Source organism: Micropterus salmoides, unplaced genomic scaffold (genome assembly GCF_014851395.1).
Source record: "Micropterus salmoides isolate LMB-PRFRI ecotype aquatic unplaced genomic scaffold, ASM1485139v1 Ms_hic_scaffold_1, whole genome shotgun sequence".
In the NCBI taxonomy this organism is placed as follows: Eukaryota; Metazoa; Chordata; class Actinopteri; order Centrarchiformes; family Centrarchidae; genus Micropterus; species Micropterus salmoides.
In genome coordinates this window covers 35,609,126-35,624,721 of record NW_024040040.1, presented here as the reverse complement: position 1 = coordinate 35,624,721, position 15,596 = coordinate 35,609,126, and the positions used below count along the sequence as shown (strand labels likewise).

At 38.8% G+C, this 15,596-nt stretch overlaps 1 protein-coding gene across 1 annotated transcript in view; it reads left to right on the top strand.

Annotated features, from left to right (window-relative positions):
• LOC119907738 (sialoadhesin-like) overlaps positions 1-15,118 on the top strand; it is a 29,940-nt gene extending 14,822 nt beyond the window's left edge. The window contains exons 4-7 of the mRNA XM_038725426.1: positions 13,732-14,037; positions 14,135-14,477; positions 14,579-14,607; positions 14,956-15,118. Of these exons, the coding sequence (XP_038581354.1) occupies positions 13,732-14,037; positions 14,135-14,477; positions 14,579-14,607; positions 14,956-14,975 (698 nt within the window). The 3' untranslated portion in view covers positions 14,976-15,118. The remainder of the gene's footprint in view (positions 1-13,731; positions 14,038-14,134; positions 14,478-14,578; positions 14,608-14,955) is intronic.
• The last annotated feature ends 478 nt before the right edge of the window (positions 15,119-15,596 follow it).

The following is a 15,596-nucleotide window of genomic DNA, read 5'->3' as shown; positions in this document are numbered from 1 at the left end:
ACCAAATTGGTTGTCAGTCGTAAAAATATACTGTTCCAAGAAGAATTCTCTCCAACACTATGGATACAATACTAGCTAGGGCTAAAGGTCTATAATTGTCCATGCTGTTTATTTTGCCAGTTTTGTCTTTAATGATGGGCACTAATAAAACAGTTAAGATAGATTCAGGCAGAATCCCATGAACTAGGAATTCTGTCATACAAATAGCAAACAGGGGAACAAGTTTGTGTGTTCAATGTTCAGCGGTAATTTTATCGGTCCCACACACTTTATTGTCATCTAATCCCAATAATGCAGATTGTACTTCTTCTGTATTAATAACCACATTTTCATCATTATCAATATTTTCCACCTCAATAGTATTCCTCCCAATACAGTTAAACAGCTCATGATAATGTTGCCGCCACATCTGGCAAATTACATCTGAGCCACTGACACCCTCAAATATAGAGGGTAAAGACATTTTAGTACTGTTCATGGCTCTAACCTCTTTCCAAAAGTCATTATAACTTATGTTATGCATCTTACATGCCAAAGAGTCAGACCTCATCGAGTTCTCATTCTTTTTATATATCTTAGTGCATACTTAAAATTTGCATTTGCCCGCTTCTTCTCTTCAAAAAAGTCTATCTCTACCAGACACTATCGAGTCTTTAAATGCACACCGAGCTTTGGCATGAAGTTCTGCTACATGCTTGTTCCAACCAGGCTTGATGCTACATGCCATTCGCTGAGGTTAAAATGCCTACTGGCAATATTAAGTGTTTCAACAATTGAGTCATATAAAACACATAAATCATTACTATGTTGTGGATTCTTACAATTAATATCACAACATCTTATGGCGTCTTTGGGCAGTGCAATGTTTCCCAGCAACAATTAAACTCGATACCAACAGCCCAATCCACCCCCAATCTTACCACTGATATTAGTGATTCATAGCTCTTATTCCATAGGATAGCCACGCCCCAGATATCCTTCCTTTGACAATTTTAGTACTTAGATCAGTGGTAGATTCCCCAGCCCCATAATATCCATTATGTAATGTATTTAGATCCTCCATTTCCTGTTTAGCTAAAAAGGTCTCTTGCATACACACATCACAATTGTCAAGAAGCTTATCAATCACAAAGCGACGTGACTTATCCCCTGCACTGTGCCCGAGATGCAGGCCACGCGCATTATATGACCCAACCCGTACCTTCATATTAGGCCTTTTATAATGTCTGCGCTGTGCTCACTTGCCCATTGTCTTGAGTCATTGTAATCTCCAGATTGCGACCACCAAAAGGGACTACAGCTGCTTGTTCTTGCCGCAGTCCTCCAGTGACTCCCTCCGCTCCATGCCCTCCATCGGCTGACGTGAAGCGGGGCTGACGAACTTCATAGTAACGCCGAACATAAACTCCTGCTCGCCAAAGTTGTGGATCGTTTAGTTCATTGCATTCAGCCGAGGCATGACACGAGCTGAACCTGTTTCTTGACGATACAATCTTCCGACTGATCTGCCCAGTTTTTTTGACAGATAGTTACTTAAAATGTCAGCTTCAAGATCAGTGGCAAACACATTCACCAGCCTGGTTTTGACCACTTTAATATTACTCCCATCACCAGTTCCAACTATTCCATAAGAAAGTAATCTTGAAGAGTTTCCTAATTTCCTTTTTTGTTTTCTGTTCTCTCTATTAATTACTGTCTGTTTAGTTTAACTAATGCTTTAGCTAAATGTTTCGTATATAATTTCTTATTAAAACATGCATCTGCACGTTCCTCTTATGTTCCGCTTCTCAGTTCCCAGTTCGAGTAGTGAGTTTAAAATTTTAATATCTACAGTCCTTTCATAGAACCAGAGCTCAGAGGACAGAAAAGGTATAACACACAAGTGTTTAAGATTCTTCTTAGAAGGGGAAGAAGTGTTGAATATCTCTCACAATGTCAATATATAATGGATTCTTTGCTGCAATGCTTACATATATTTTGTCTCCTGAGTTAAAACATCGAGTTTACACTGGAAATATGTAGTTAAGCTGTGTTACACCTGCTATTAAGTATTATAACAATTAAGAAACAATTAACCCACTATAGTTTGACCTTGTTTTGCTTGCCTTTATCTGAATGTTTAGAATTAAGAAGTTTTTCAAAGGTTAATGTTGTGGAGAAGAGATCAATTGAAAAACACGCAAATATACTTTGATCTATTTAATGTTAAAACTTCGAGAACCCTAGGGTACTCCCCCAGTGAAACCCCACTCCCAAAATGACATCACGATGTCTCAAAAAGAGAATAGATAAAAGACCCGGTCGTCCTTTGTCTCTCTCTCTCGTATCCTCTCATAATTACGCTTTCTTAAACTTCCTTTAGTTTATTGAAATTCCGATCTTTATTTTTTCCGTATTTTCAACTTTCTTCAGACGACTTGAGAAAGCTTCATGTTCCTGAATCCCTTCTTCTTTAGCAGGAGATTTGATTTTGACAATTTTTTTTGGAGCTGTCTGGGAAGAAAGTTTCCCCAGATTTTGTTAAAACTCGGCAACGTCAACTAGCCTATATTCCCTGGGCCTTGCAAACCCCACGGTGAATGTATGTGTCTCATTTGATTTTGTTGTTTTAAATTACTCGACTGTTTTACGCAACTTTTGACTCAGAAACTCAGAAAGTTCTTTCAATCCTCATCTCGGGTCGAACTTAGCCGCTGTTCCAAAGACAGAGTTGGAGTGTTTTCCACTGAGCTGTAGCAACACCAACTGAACTTAGAGTGCCAAGCCAGGGCGGACGGCCCGTTCCTGCGAGCGTCTTTTCCACTACCCCAGTCAGTCAAGGACTCTGGACAAATCCATCGGTTAAAACTTGCTAGAGGAGTCGGGTCGCGTGCCAAGCGCCCGAAAGATTGATCACTACACGAGCTCAGCTGACTATGAGCCTTGACCACAGAGGGGGAAAACGACAAACATAGGCTAATACAAACCACATTCTGTGACTGGTCCTAATCTTTAGTTTAGAAATCCCTGGTTTATTTAACTCCATTTGCAACATAACTCACGATCATTCGTTCCCTCACTCCCCTAGAATTACTCTCCCTCCACTACACCAGACTGAAATTCCACTGAGCCTATTATCCTGATTTTGGTCTTAATGCACATTCTGTTTATTACATCCTGATTTGTTCCATGTTCGACTGTTATTCTTGTACTATTCCCATATTTACTCACACTATTGTATTGTAAATTTCACCTTGATTATAGTGATTTGTGTGTGTGTTCTGTTTAGCGTCCTCGGTCCTTGTACAGAGAATTCATCCTCAGATTTGAGACTGACTAATTGATTAACTCAATGATTTTGCATATTTGAATAATTAATTACCAACGAATTACCAGAAATTTGTCCAATTATTAGCTACACTTAAGGTTCCTAAAGCCTTGAGCGGACAGCAAATCTTTAGGTGGTGCCCCTGGAAAATGAGAGATATATGAATTATTATTATTAATATTTCCCAAATATTAATATTCATAATTTATTAACAGTAGCTCATGTAGGTATGCTACAACGGATAGTGATCCGATCGGCAAAACCATCTCTGGAGGTGGTCAGGGAGGCATTCTGACCACATAGCATAATGAGAATGCATTGTGTATTCGCATTTAACTACGTGGGAGGACAAACTTAATTGGTTGTGTTACACCCTGGAAAGGGGATATATTAATAAAGACTCTTGGACACGATGCCTTCTTTGAATCAACTTCATTGAGAATGAGGTTATGCAGAAATAGTTACATCTGTACAAAAGCTCTTCCAATAAAAATATTTTAACAATGACACAGATTTGGTAGCTAATAAGACAGGTCGAGTATACATTATACTGCAACGTTTAAGTTTCCTGCGTATATAATATCTTTATACCTGCGTATATAGTATCTTTATAAAATGACAAAATGTAGAATATATATTCGAAAATATTCTTTGTGCAGAAATATGTCAACACAGTTGCGCTCAAGACGCTGTACACAAAAGCTATGTTATAATATCACAAATAGACAAGGATGTTGTTGGACCACACTAACAGAAGGCAAGAACAGTTTGTAAGGACTACAGTGTCATTCAAACACAAAAGGTAACTTGTTTTCACCTGTAGTGCAACACACTATAATTATCATGCTCTTTAGCTTTTCTCATAGGTAAGTGAAAAAGAACAATATCTTTCTCTTCTTTTTAGACAGGTAAAAGTCAAATATAACAGATAGATGTCTGTGAAAACTGTCCATTAATCCACAATTTTAAACCTAATTTATCAAACTTAAATGTACTAGAAATAAACAAAACTTATAAAACATTGACATTTGTCATGAGCAATAACTTGAAATGGACACAGGAACAGACTAACAATACACACATTAGCAATCTCCATCCGCCTGCATGTATTTCTCATGAAACAAGCACAATCAAAATACACACAACATTCTGAAGACATGCCGTTCTCCGCAACGAGGGAACGGTTAGCTTAACTAGCTGCTTGGCTATATGCTATTTAACGGTCTAAAACCTGAAATAAAGTTTATATAAGACAACACTTACTCAGCATGTTTACAAAACAATAGCAGTACAGTTCAGCAAAAACATTACATAGTTAACATGCATAAATACTGATATCATACCTGGAAAGGGGATATATTAATAAGGACTCTTGGACACGATGTCTTTTTGAATCAACTTAATTGAGAATTCTGACGTCTGTAGGCATGACAACTAAACGGCAACCCTTCCTTCTTCAGGGATCAATCGTTTGTGTTAATAAACAACTATTTAATTATTTTAACCATTAACTGTTTTAGCCTCTTTCACATCGGTCACTTAACATTAACTCTTATACATGACTGCTTTTTACTTGTTGTTTTCTTCAATTATTTATTTCTGTCTCCATGACTATTTAATTAACTTTATGATAAAATCAATCTATCACAATTGCAGTTTTCCGCAAATAAAAAACAGTCTGACAACGCAGACAGGCAGTGTGTCCACAGCCAAGCCTTACATTGTTGTAAATAAAGGCCTCAAACTGCGCAGAACGATGTCAGGCGGAACTTAAGTTTCACTTTCACTGTCTGGGCGATCTCATTACATCGGCGCACCGCTGGAAAGAGACACTTCAGAAAGTTATTATAGTTTTGGAAATGAGAGGTGATGAAGATGTGAAGTTGTTTGAGCTAGACAATTGGGATCTCAATGTGGACACTGAAGACGCATAGAAATGTCAGGTGTGTGTGTGTGTGTGTGTGTGTGTGTGTGTCCAGTTTGTAATCACGAAGTGCAGGTGTTTTGATGCAAAGCTTGTGTAGAAACAAGGGTTGAAAGATTCCTCAATTCCATGGTTAAAGACAACTCTGAGGTGGAGGATTTGTCTGACTGTGATGCTGCTGATCCTGGTGTGGAGCTCAATGATTCATCTTATTCAACTGATCAGCAAAGCAGTGATGACAATGCTTCAGAGATACAGTGGACCTGTGCGCAAACGTAAACGTGGACAGCGGTGGAAGTCTGCTCAATTTGCTCCACATGTGGTTCCATTTCAGGCTGAAAAGGAGGCTGAAGATGAAAGGCTGCATGAGCGCCAACATTGGAAACCACTGGACTATGTACAACAGTACATGGACACCGAGCTCATCAAAGTAACGCTAAAACTTATAACAAGTTTTAGCGTTCATGTGCATGTTCCTGTACTAATGTTTCAGATCAATGCAGATCTGTTCTACAGTTAAGGCTCCTCTCACAGTTGGACCCATCCACTGCCAATATGCTGAAGGTGTTTGAGAAGAGATCGGGCAGTAGGGAAAGAAGCTGAGAGACATGTCTGCCATGGTGACGGTAAGAATTCTAACTATTTAACTTTCAGTTGTATTTTTTCCTAATAAAGCAGCCATGTGTAACTTGGTATAGCTTTGTGTTAAAATGCAGCCATGTGCTTTGTTTTACTCTTTAAGGATGACATTGATGCTGGATGGGAATGTGTTATCATACTCTGCATCTACCTCAACGAGGATCCTTATCATCTTGTGCAGGAGTATGTGGTGAGTGTATAGAAGTAATATTGTTATAGTGTAACCTTCTTAGGTGCCGATTCAGACAGTACTGCCCTTTTTGTTGAAGCCTACTATTAAAAAAAAAAGAAAAGCATAAGCTGCTCTTGCTGGTTGCTTTCCAACCACAGCTGTCCGTAGTTTAACTGTAATTTTGCTGTTTAGTGAACTTGCAGATCTGCAAAAACATCTACATAAAAATAACTGGATGGGTAGAGAGAACTTGCTCTGGCTAGTCTCCCCTCCATGATTATGGTTTTTGCTAGAGTTTGGGTACTGCTTATCTGGAATACGGTATCACTACCCAAACGGTACCTTTTTTTAAGGTACCTCATGGTCTCTGTAATAACAAATACACTGTAATTTCAGTTAATCCAACAAACATTACAAAACATTAGTGTACTTGCTATTGTATGCAAAAGTACATATGCAAGAGGGCTTTGGATCTTTATAACTAGTGGTGTGACAAGACATGTAGCTCACGAGACGAGACATGAAATTGGGTTCACGAGATCGAGACGAGAGTTTGACACTGCTTTTAAGAGATCTTCAATGCTGAAATATATGAAGATTTTGAGTATTAATTTATTTCCTACAATTTATGGTAAAAATGTTTTTATTTATGTAAAGGGTAACAGAAAATTCAGGTGACAGACAACAATTCAAACAAAATATAATAGAATATAATGCAGTGAGGCTCTCAGGCATTCTGTGGTGCTTTGAGATGTTTTCTCCTGTTGATCAACTTTTCTCATGTAATATCATACCTTCTGAGTCAACACACGTGCGGGCATGACTTAGCTGCATTTCTGCTCACAATTAAAACTTTCTGCACATTCAAAATCTCCGCACATATCTGTGTTCTCTATGAAGTTGAGAAAAAAGTCGTAATATTCCTTAGGCTGGACCCAAATATTCGATCGTTGGGTACGTATTCGATTTTAAATTTTGAGACTCGAATATTTCGGGGTTTTCATATCATGGGTTGATCATGTGTGTGAAACACATGATCTCTGTTCATAACAGTGAAAGTAATGCTCCAGTTTACATTAAAGGGGAAACAAAATGCTGAAGCCCTCAGCTTTGTGGGAGCACTTGAAAGAACATTTAGTAGGCTATAATTAAAGTGTAGAGTGAATTTTGCAAAACGTGTTACTTCCCGCTATGGGAATAACGCTTATCCTCTCTGCTCTCCATGGAACCTTTCCCGGCTAAAATATTCCCATATTCTGCCAAAATCTGTACTCAAGTAAATGTGGTCTTCAAAATAACTATTTGAGTTAAGCTATAATTTATACTTCTGCATCGAGTTAAATAAAAAAAAACACTAGGGACTAATACTAAATTAATATTCTAGTCCTAAGTACACCAGTAAATATTAATAAAGTGTCCTGCACTTAGGTCTACTAGCCTAGCAAAGTTAAAAACTAAATTTTGGTTAATAACTTGCTGAAGAAACAGAGTGCTCTCTCTCTTTTTCTCTCGCACACAGACTTACGCACTCATGACCACCGTTATCTCTCCCCCATGGGATACTCCCTCACTCATGTCATTGCCAGAACTCCTTGGACATTTATCCTTCTGCTGTTCTGCTATCAATCTATCAAATACATATATCCTGCTTTTTTTGGGGTTGAGAAGCGAGGTTAGACCGGTTGGCCAGTCACGCCCACAGAGCCCTCTGGTCCCAGTTACACAGACCACTGCAGCAGCAACAACAGAGTAGCAGCGACAGAGGAAAGACAGTGGGCCTTTCTCAATCTGTGTTCTTGTGAAACGTCATCTTTTGTGGCCTAAGTACTGTCCCAATACACAAGTTGCCAAGAATGGTTAAAATTCCCAGAAGTGTTCTTGACACGCCTATTTTACCGAGGATGCATCGGTTGGTAACTTGTGTGAACTTCACGGCAGAGATATCCCAGCAGACCAAAATCTGTGACCTATCAGATTCTGTGACTACACCCAAACGACAATGTTTTCCTAACCATAACCCAGTACTTTTGGTAACCTAAACCCAACCCAGTAGTTTTGGTGCCTAAACCAAACCAATCTGTAACCGCTTCACATCGTCAACAAAGCCTCTGGCGCTTAACTTGCCATTTGGGTCAAAGAATCTGATAGGTGACACATTTTGGTGTCACAGTGGAAAGAAGATGAGAGAGAGGCCAACAACAGAACATTTACTATTTTTTTCATCACAAAATCCACTTCTGAGAAGTTTTGATGCAAGAAACCAGTTGTGTAGATGTCGAATATTGGCAGTTTTACTAAAAACAATGGATGAAATGTGCTCAAACGTTTTCGGAGTTGTGACGCTAGCCTGCCAGCCAGTCAGCTAATAGAGCAACACAGAGTCCAGCAACAACGGCAGAGTAAAGACCCACAGCTGTAAGATAATTTTAACGTTCGTACCGCTGTTATTCTATCATTACATTCTGAGTCATGTTGTAAGGTTTTAACTTAACATTATTATTATATTAGACATTACATTGTTAGTGTACAGTAGAGTTGTGATCACAGTATTTGCAGGCGGCCTCTGTGCTTGGGGTATTACGCAATACCAGCAAGAGCGCATCGTCTCAAACCGTCAGCAGCGTTGTGCGTGCTTGTGACATTCCAATTCATTCTTCCAAGAACGACTAGCAAGAACGTTCTCCCCAAGAACACAAGTCCGTTCTTTGCATTCTTGGTTTTGAGAAACACCCAGTGTTTCCCATATGTTTGTTTATTTGTAGCGGCCCATAACAATATCAACACTGAGCGCCACATACTGAAATTGATTTATTTTTTTACTAGGCCCTTGTAAAATCACATTTGATTGCAGATCTGCGCCGTAGCGCATTCGCGCAGCACATCTCTCGCTTGTCTCTCTCTCTCGCATAAACACCGCAGCACAAATCATTCCAACACAACGCTGTCAATGTGATCAGTAATGGTTAAAAGTAAATCAAGGAACATCTGTCTCGTGATGTAGCCTGCAGAACATTCTCCACTGAGTTATTGCCTAAAACTTTTAAGCACTTTTGAAAAATAAACTACAGAAGTAGTATGAAAGGCGACTGTTGCTTTATTATTCTAGTTATGATTATAGTACTTGCTTTTAATTTGCTTTTATTTTATATAGTACAAAACAAAAATCTTTGTTAAACAGTTAAAAGTTTTAAAGTTTATATAAATCAGTGAATTATAGGAGTAGCCTACACTGTCTTCTTCCCTGGTTTCCCTCCGGCATTGATACTGGTGTTCATTCTGAATTATAAACCTCGTTCACTTAATGGTAACATTAGCGTGTGTATGTGTTGGAGATCAGTAATTCACTTTGTGGTGCCGCAACAAAGGAGAATACCTTTTGTTTGGCCTGACAATGCCACCTCCTGTAAGGGCAGGAGGAACCCGTTAGAACCCTTGATATATAAGGTTGTGTGTCGTAAACTCTGATTTACCCCGAACAGGATCAATTACAAAAAGGCATGTGTGGTACAAAGGTAAGTAATTTTATTACAAGTATATTGTTTAAAATCCCTATTAAAATACCATCAGCATAAGTAAACTTAGCCTGGTAATAAATTTGTTGAAAAAAAAGGACAGTGTTACTCTTCTCAAGGCAAGAAGGTCGAGTCGGCTCGTACACACCACCTACAACCAGCAACTGCGGCACACAAAAGGGAGACAGCAGACCCAGCACCACGAAATCCATGCACTATACACTACACACTTACCATCTAGGTTATTCACTACAAAATAGCATGCAAGATCAAATTTAGAGTATATACACCACTACAGAATGTCACCCAGTGCAGTCTCACCACGGAATGGGAGGCGGTGTGCCGATACGGACCCAGCCTTGTACAGAGTCCAGCTATGGATATACAGTGGGTACGGAAAGTATTCAGACCCCTTTAAATTTTTCACTCTTTGTTTCATTGCAGCCATTTTCCAAAAAATCAAAAAAGTTCATTTTATTTCTCAGTAATGTACACTCAGCACCCCATCTTGACAGAAAAAAACAGAAATGTAGAAATCTTTGAAAATTTGGCTATTACAACAGCTTAGCAGGGAAGTCAGTTACTGGATCTGCTGCAGTTCTGCTGAAAATGACATATTGCCTAATTTTAAAATGAATTGTGTCTTGTTTTCAGCTGCAGGCTCGTTTGATAAGATAAAATATTTCTGCTTGAACTTTCTAACTTAGTTTTTTTATTTTGTTGCTTTTCATTAACTCCACTAAAAATATAGGATACATTTTATTTGTTGGGTTTTAGATCGGAAGAAATAAACCTCAGATATTATTAGAATCAGAATCAGAATCAGAATCAGAAGGAGCTTTACTGCCAAGTAGTGTTTTACACATACGAGGAATTTGCTTTGGTGTTAAGGTGCCACACAGACAGATATACAGATGACATAAATAGATGTAGAAATATATAAATATGTAATAAACAAATGCAAGTTATATAAGAAAAACAGAAGAATAGAGAAAAATAATACAACTGACAATATAAAAAAAAATAAAATAAAAAGAACAAACAATTAACAACAAGTTAACAACAAATATGTGCAATGTCATATTAATCACTGTTTATAACACAGTAAAATCGGGTTGTGCATGGCAAGTTTGTGATTGAATTTTTGAGTTTGCTTTAAAAGAACATGAATGCTTTGTTTAAAGGATGCTTTGATTAAAATATTGAAAGTAACTTTTGTTTTCATAACCAGGTGATGAGTGTCATTGCAGTCCTGCCTGTGAATATGGTGACAGCCAACATGTTACTGAGTGTCTTCTTTCTTTCAGGTGAGCTGTTTGTTCAGTCACTTTTATTTGGAGACGTTCATCATTTACAGTTTGGACTTCATTTAGAAACAAAGCAGACCAGACCAGCGCAGTCAAATGTTTTATACTGACATTGTTAAAAGAAAAAAGGAGCAAACATGCTGCTGCTGAATTGTAGATTGTGTATCGTGAACTTTCTCTTCATGCAGATTTTGCTCCCCTTTTTTTGTTAATCATCTGGTTTTACAGGTGTTTGGACTGATTGTTTTGAGCCAGCAGCCCTCTTCATCACTGCACCACAGAAGATGGAAGCACTGAGTGGATCTTGTTTGCAAATCCCATGTAACTTTAGAGCTAAATCAGAACAAGAGTTTGACAGAAGCAGAGAAACCTTCGGAGTGGTAGTAGTTTCAGTACATATATCTATGAATATATATATATATGTTATTGTTGGGAGTAAAACACAACGCAAATCAGTTGCAGTTTTGGTTTAAACAGCAAACTCCATGACGCTAACCTTCACTGTGAAATGAAATATCAAAAGTTATTACAGTCGAATACTGCTTAGATACATATTATGAAAAAATCTTTTCTGTTTTAAAAAGTCTGGATTACAGTAACTGTTAAATCAGACAAAATGTCAGTATCTAAAAAGGTGAAAACTCACGGACTGAGTTCTTTGCACTCATCATATCATTGGTGAGGGACAAAACCTGCATGATATTTATTGTTGTTAATTCTTTATTACATTTAAAGGGTAATATGAAGCGAACACGAGCGAGCTTAATCCGAAACACAACAGCTTTCATACAGAGATTCTACAATAAACGCGGAAACACCAGCTGGCTGTGGCTTTTCTCCAGCAACCTGATCTCATCTCAGGTGTCACACGCTTATACACGCTGTGGAAAAACTGTGGCTATTCATAGTTTTCACGTGACGTCACATTCCAATGAAAATCAAAAAGATTGCCAACCAATATGCAAGTGATACACTGTTACTTTGAGTTTGTTACTTTTTGCGTTGCCAAAATGCTGGATGGTGGTTGTGCTTTCGGATTTACTAATCGAGGAGACAAGCCTGAGCTGTGTTAGGTGAGGGATTCCCCAGAAGGTAAAAGTAAACATTACCGCAGTCAAGTGGCGGCAGAGACCTGGCGGTTTTTAACGGTAGAAATGTGGCAGCGGACGTTATAACGTTATATGATTCAGATATGCCCAACTTGCAATTTATGTTCATATCTTTCTTTTTCTTAAGTTTAAGGTGATCCAAATAAAATTTGACTGCTTTTGCGGCGTCTCTACGGGGAGTCGTGGTGTGAGCCGCTAAGTTCGTCTGTTGTTTTGCCCTCCAGGTCACCTGACTGAAAACTATGAATTGTACGCAAAACGTCAATTTTGCATGTGTATGATACGCTGCAGCTAGTTGACATGCATATATTTACTGACTAGGTAAATATATATACTGGTTTAGGCACCAACTTCTGTGACGGTTAAGGTTATGGTAAGTTGCCTCGGGGGGCTGTCAACTCCTTAAACACAAACATCGCTAGCTAGTTAGTTAGCGTCACCCTAGGGCGTCGTATACACACGCGGCCTGGATGCGTCTCATACACACAAACCTGGAGGCATATCCTACACACGCAAAATCGCCATTTTGCGTACAATAGCCACAACACTGGCTCCGTACCTTTCATACAACGCAGCGAGCTGCATATTGGCACAATGCTCCCGTAAAAAAGGCAGTGTGACAGTGAGACAGCTTCACACAACATGCTGGAAACTCAGGTAAACTCCAACTGCAACGTTACGAAAATAATTTTATCGGCTTGAGGTTGAACTAATCTTTGGTCGTTAAATGATAACATTTACTGCATTTAGCCGACAAGCTACATCAGCGTAAGCTCGCCTGTCTGCTTTTCAGTAACTAACATGACTATTGAGTATCTTTCACCAGAGGCTGAGCTACATGTATTGGTTGATTACGCAACGGTTAGTGATCTAGACTGAATATTATAAATGAGATTGTTGTTACACTTCAGTTACACCAGTCAGACCGCAGTAAGTACTTTTACTGTAACGTTAGTGGATGCGTCTTAATCTGTGTTGTTGCCATTTTTGTTGCAGTAGCTTATTGTATATTATGTGGGTCACGTTAGTTCCAGAGACTGAGAAGGTGGAGACGCTGTGTACCTGAGTCTCTGTAAAACCACAATAAATCTAAATTTAAGAAGCAAACAGCAGCAGGTCCATCCTAATGTAGCGTTAGTTGGCTGCCCATGCCTTGTATCACTATAAGCTATCAAACAAATCGCTTCACATTTGCTTTGTTCCGTTACATAATTTCTTGCAGGCTAAAATAAACATGACATTTTGACATAATACTGGTGTTACAGTAATGTGGACAGCCATAACGTTACATATTATATATTGCAATGCACCGGATAACATTAGCAACTGCTCGGCATTAGCCGGCGAGCTAACGTAACTCTCTCTGTGTTTCTCTAGGCTTTCTGATGTTTACTGTTTTCACTGGCATCATCTGATTTTCTATGATCTGACAGGCTTCAGCACAAAAACGTTTATTGTTGTTTTGTGTCCTTACATGGAGTTTATGTTGGAGTCTGTGTTGTGCCAGGGGCTAGCTGCAGCGTTGTTACTGTAGTCAGACCGAGGCTCGGGAGCATGCACAGTGCTACACCCCGACCCGGTGCCTTCACATTAAAAGCAGAATAGTGCCTGTTCCAAGCAACAGTGAAAACATTATTTCTAAGTGAGATTAGAGCCGATTGACATTAAGATAGTAAAAATTAGATTTATTAATAAGTGATTTAATAGAAAAACTGCATAGAGCTACTGTAAAATAAATCTGTGTTTGATTTGAAACCACAGATTCTCCTCCGAGCCCCAGAATTGAGATCCCAGCTGATCTGAAGGAGAAGCAGTCTGTCACTATAACATGCTCAGCTTCCACTCCCTGTCCACACTCCCCTCCTAAACTCACCTGGAACCTCCAACAAGACTCTCACAGCAACACAGAGGAAAACACAGATCGAACCTTTACAACTAAAATCCAGGAGACCATCACTCTGTCAGACCAACATGATGGATACAACATCACCTGTTCTGCCAGATATCCTGTGAATGAAGGAAAAGATGTCAAGACAGCAGAGGAGAGAAAGACTCTCAGTGTTTCATGTCAGACAAGCAGAGTTTGTTATTGGATCCTGTCAGCACATGATGATTGATGGGATGTCAGCTGATTTGAATAAAGTGAATCTCACATTTTCCTCAGATGCTCCTAGAGACACCTCAGAGTCCATCAGTTCATCAGGTTTGGTGTCAGCAGGTAGCTGGGTGAACCTGACCTGCTCCAGCAGAGCCAAGCCTCCCGTCAGCTGCTTCACCTGGTTCAAGAGCAGCAAAGATGGACCCAAGAACGTATCTGAAGGAGAGGTTTACAGCTTCAAGGTGACCAGTGTGACAGATATAGAAGGTTATTACTGTGTGGCCACAAATGCTCTTGGTAATGAAACATCATCAGGGATCAATCTGACAGAGTTTGGGTTTGACGTCTACGTTACAGTGAAGATCCTGGGAATCATAATGCTCTACAGTACAATCATCATGTTTGAGTGGTGAGACACATTTGTGTATGAAAATGCAGCTAAAGACTTGTTAGTGTCATGTTGAAGTTTTAGTTATTCATGCTTATTCATTCCATCTAATTTTCTTTCAGGTGGTTTAAATCAAGATGCTGCAACAAAGGTAAGCTGTGACGAGAACAGGTACATTATTTTTTCAACAAGAAATTGTCTCCGAAGAAAAAAGGGAGAATATATCCTGTTAGGAAAGAGCATTTTTTTTTACATCTTTTAACAATCATACAGAAGAAATCCTTTGAAGTCTATTATGTTTAGATAGCCATGCCTCCATAAAGCAGTGGACCAGAATGCATTGGAGCCAAATGTCAGTAAGGAAAGCTAGTCTCGCTTTATATCAGGCTTTGATTCACCAAGACAAGCTCAAGGTGCTGCTGACATTGCTCTTTCAGCTGCATTAACTCACTGCAGAGCACTAACACCTCTCTCTCTCTGTGCTGTTTCATTTCCACAGGACGCAGTAGAAGCAGATGATGTCAACAGAGTGACTGAGATTCAAGCATCATGAAGGGGAAGAGGAAGATGTCATGTTCACCATAAATGCAATATTTCTCTCTTTCTTATTCGTCTAACTGCATTTCTTTGTCTGTTGAAATATAAAGAGAAATCAGGTGTTTCAATGTGTTATTTAAGGTTTTTAGTCTGTTTTCTGTTATGTAATAAAAACATTTTTATAGTTTATTATTTGACTTTTGATTGCTTCCTTTTGTGGGGTTAATTGATAACTGATCTGTTATAAGTAAATAGTTATTTCATCATGTGAAAAGCTTGTAGTATGCAGAGCAAAGAAAGTAACCTGCAACATGTTTCCTACTTTCCCCTTGAAAGCATTTGCTTTAATATTTGTGGTATGAATTCTCTATACATGTACTGACAGTGGCAGACATTACAAACATTACAACACAGTGCAACTTATTATTATTATTATTATGTGCATAATGAAGATGAGAAATGCAGAGCTTCTGGCGATTAGACTCCGTTGTGACATCCTCATTTTTAAAGTGTGTAATGAAGCCATGAGTAGCAGGATATCCCCCAAAAAGAGAGAAAATAAAAGACAAGAAAGGAACAACAAACCAACACAATGATCCTTAC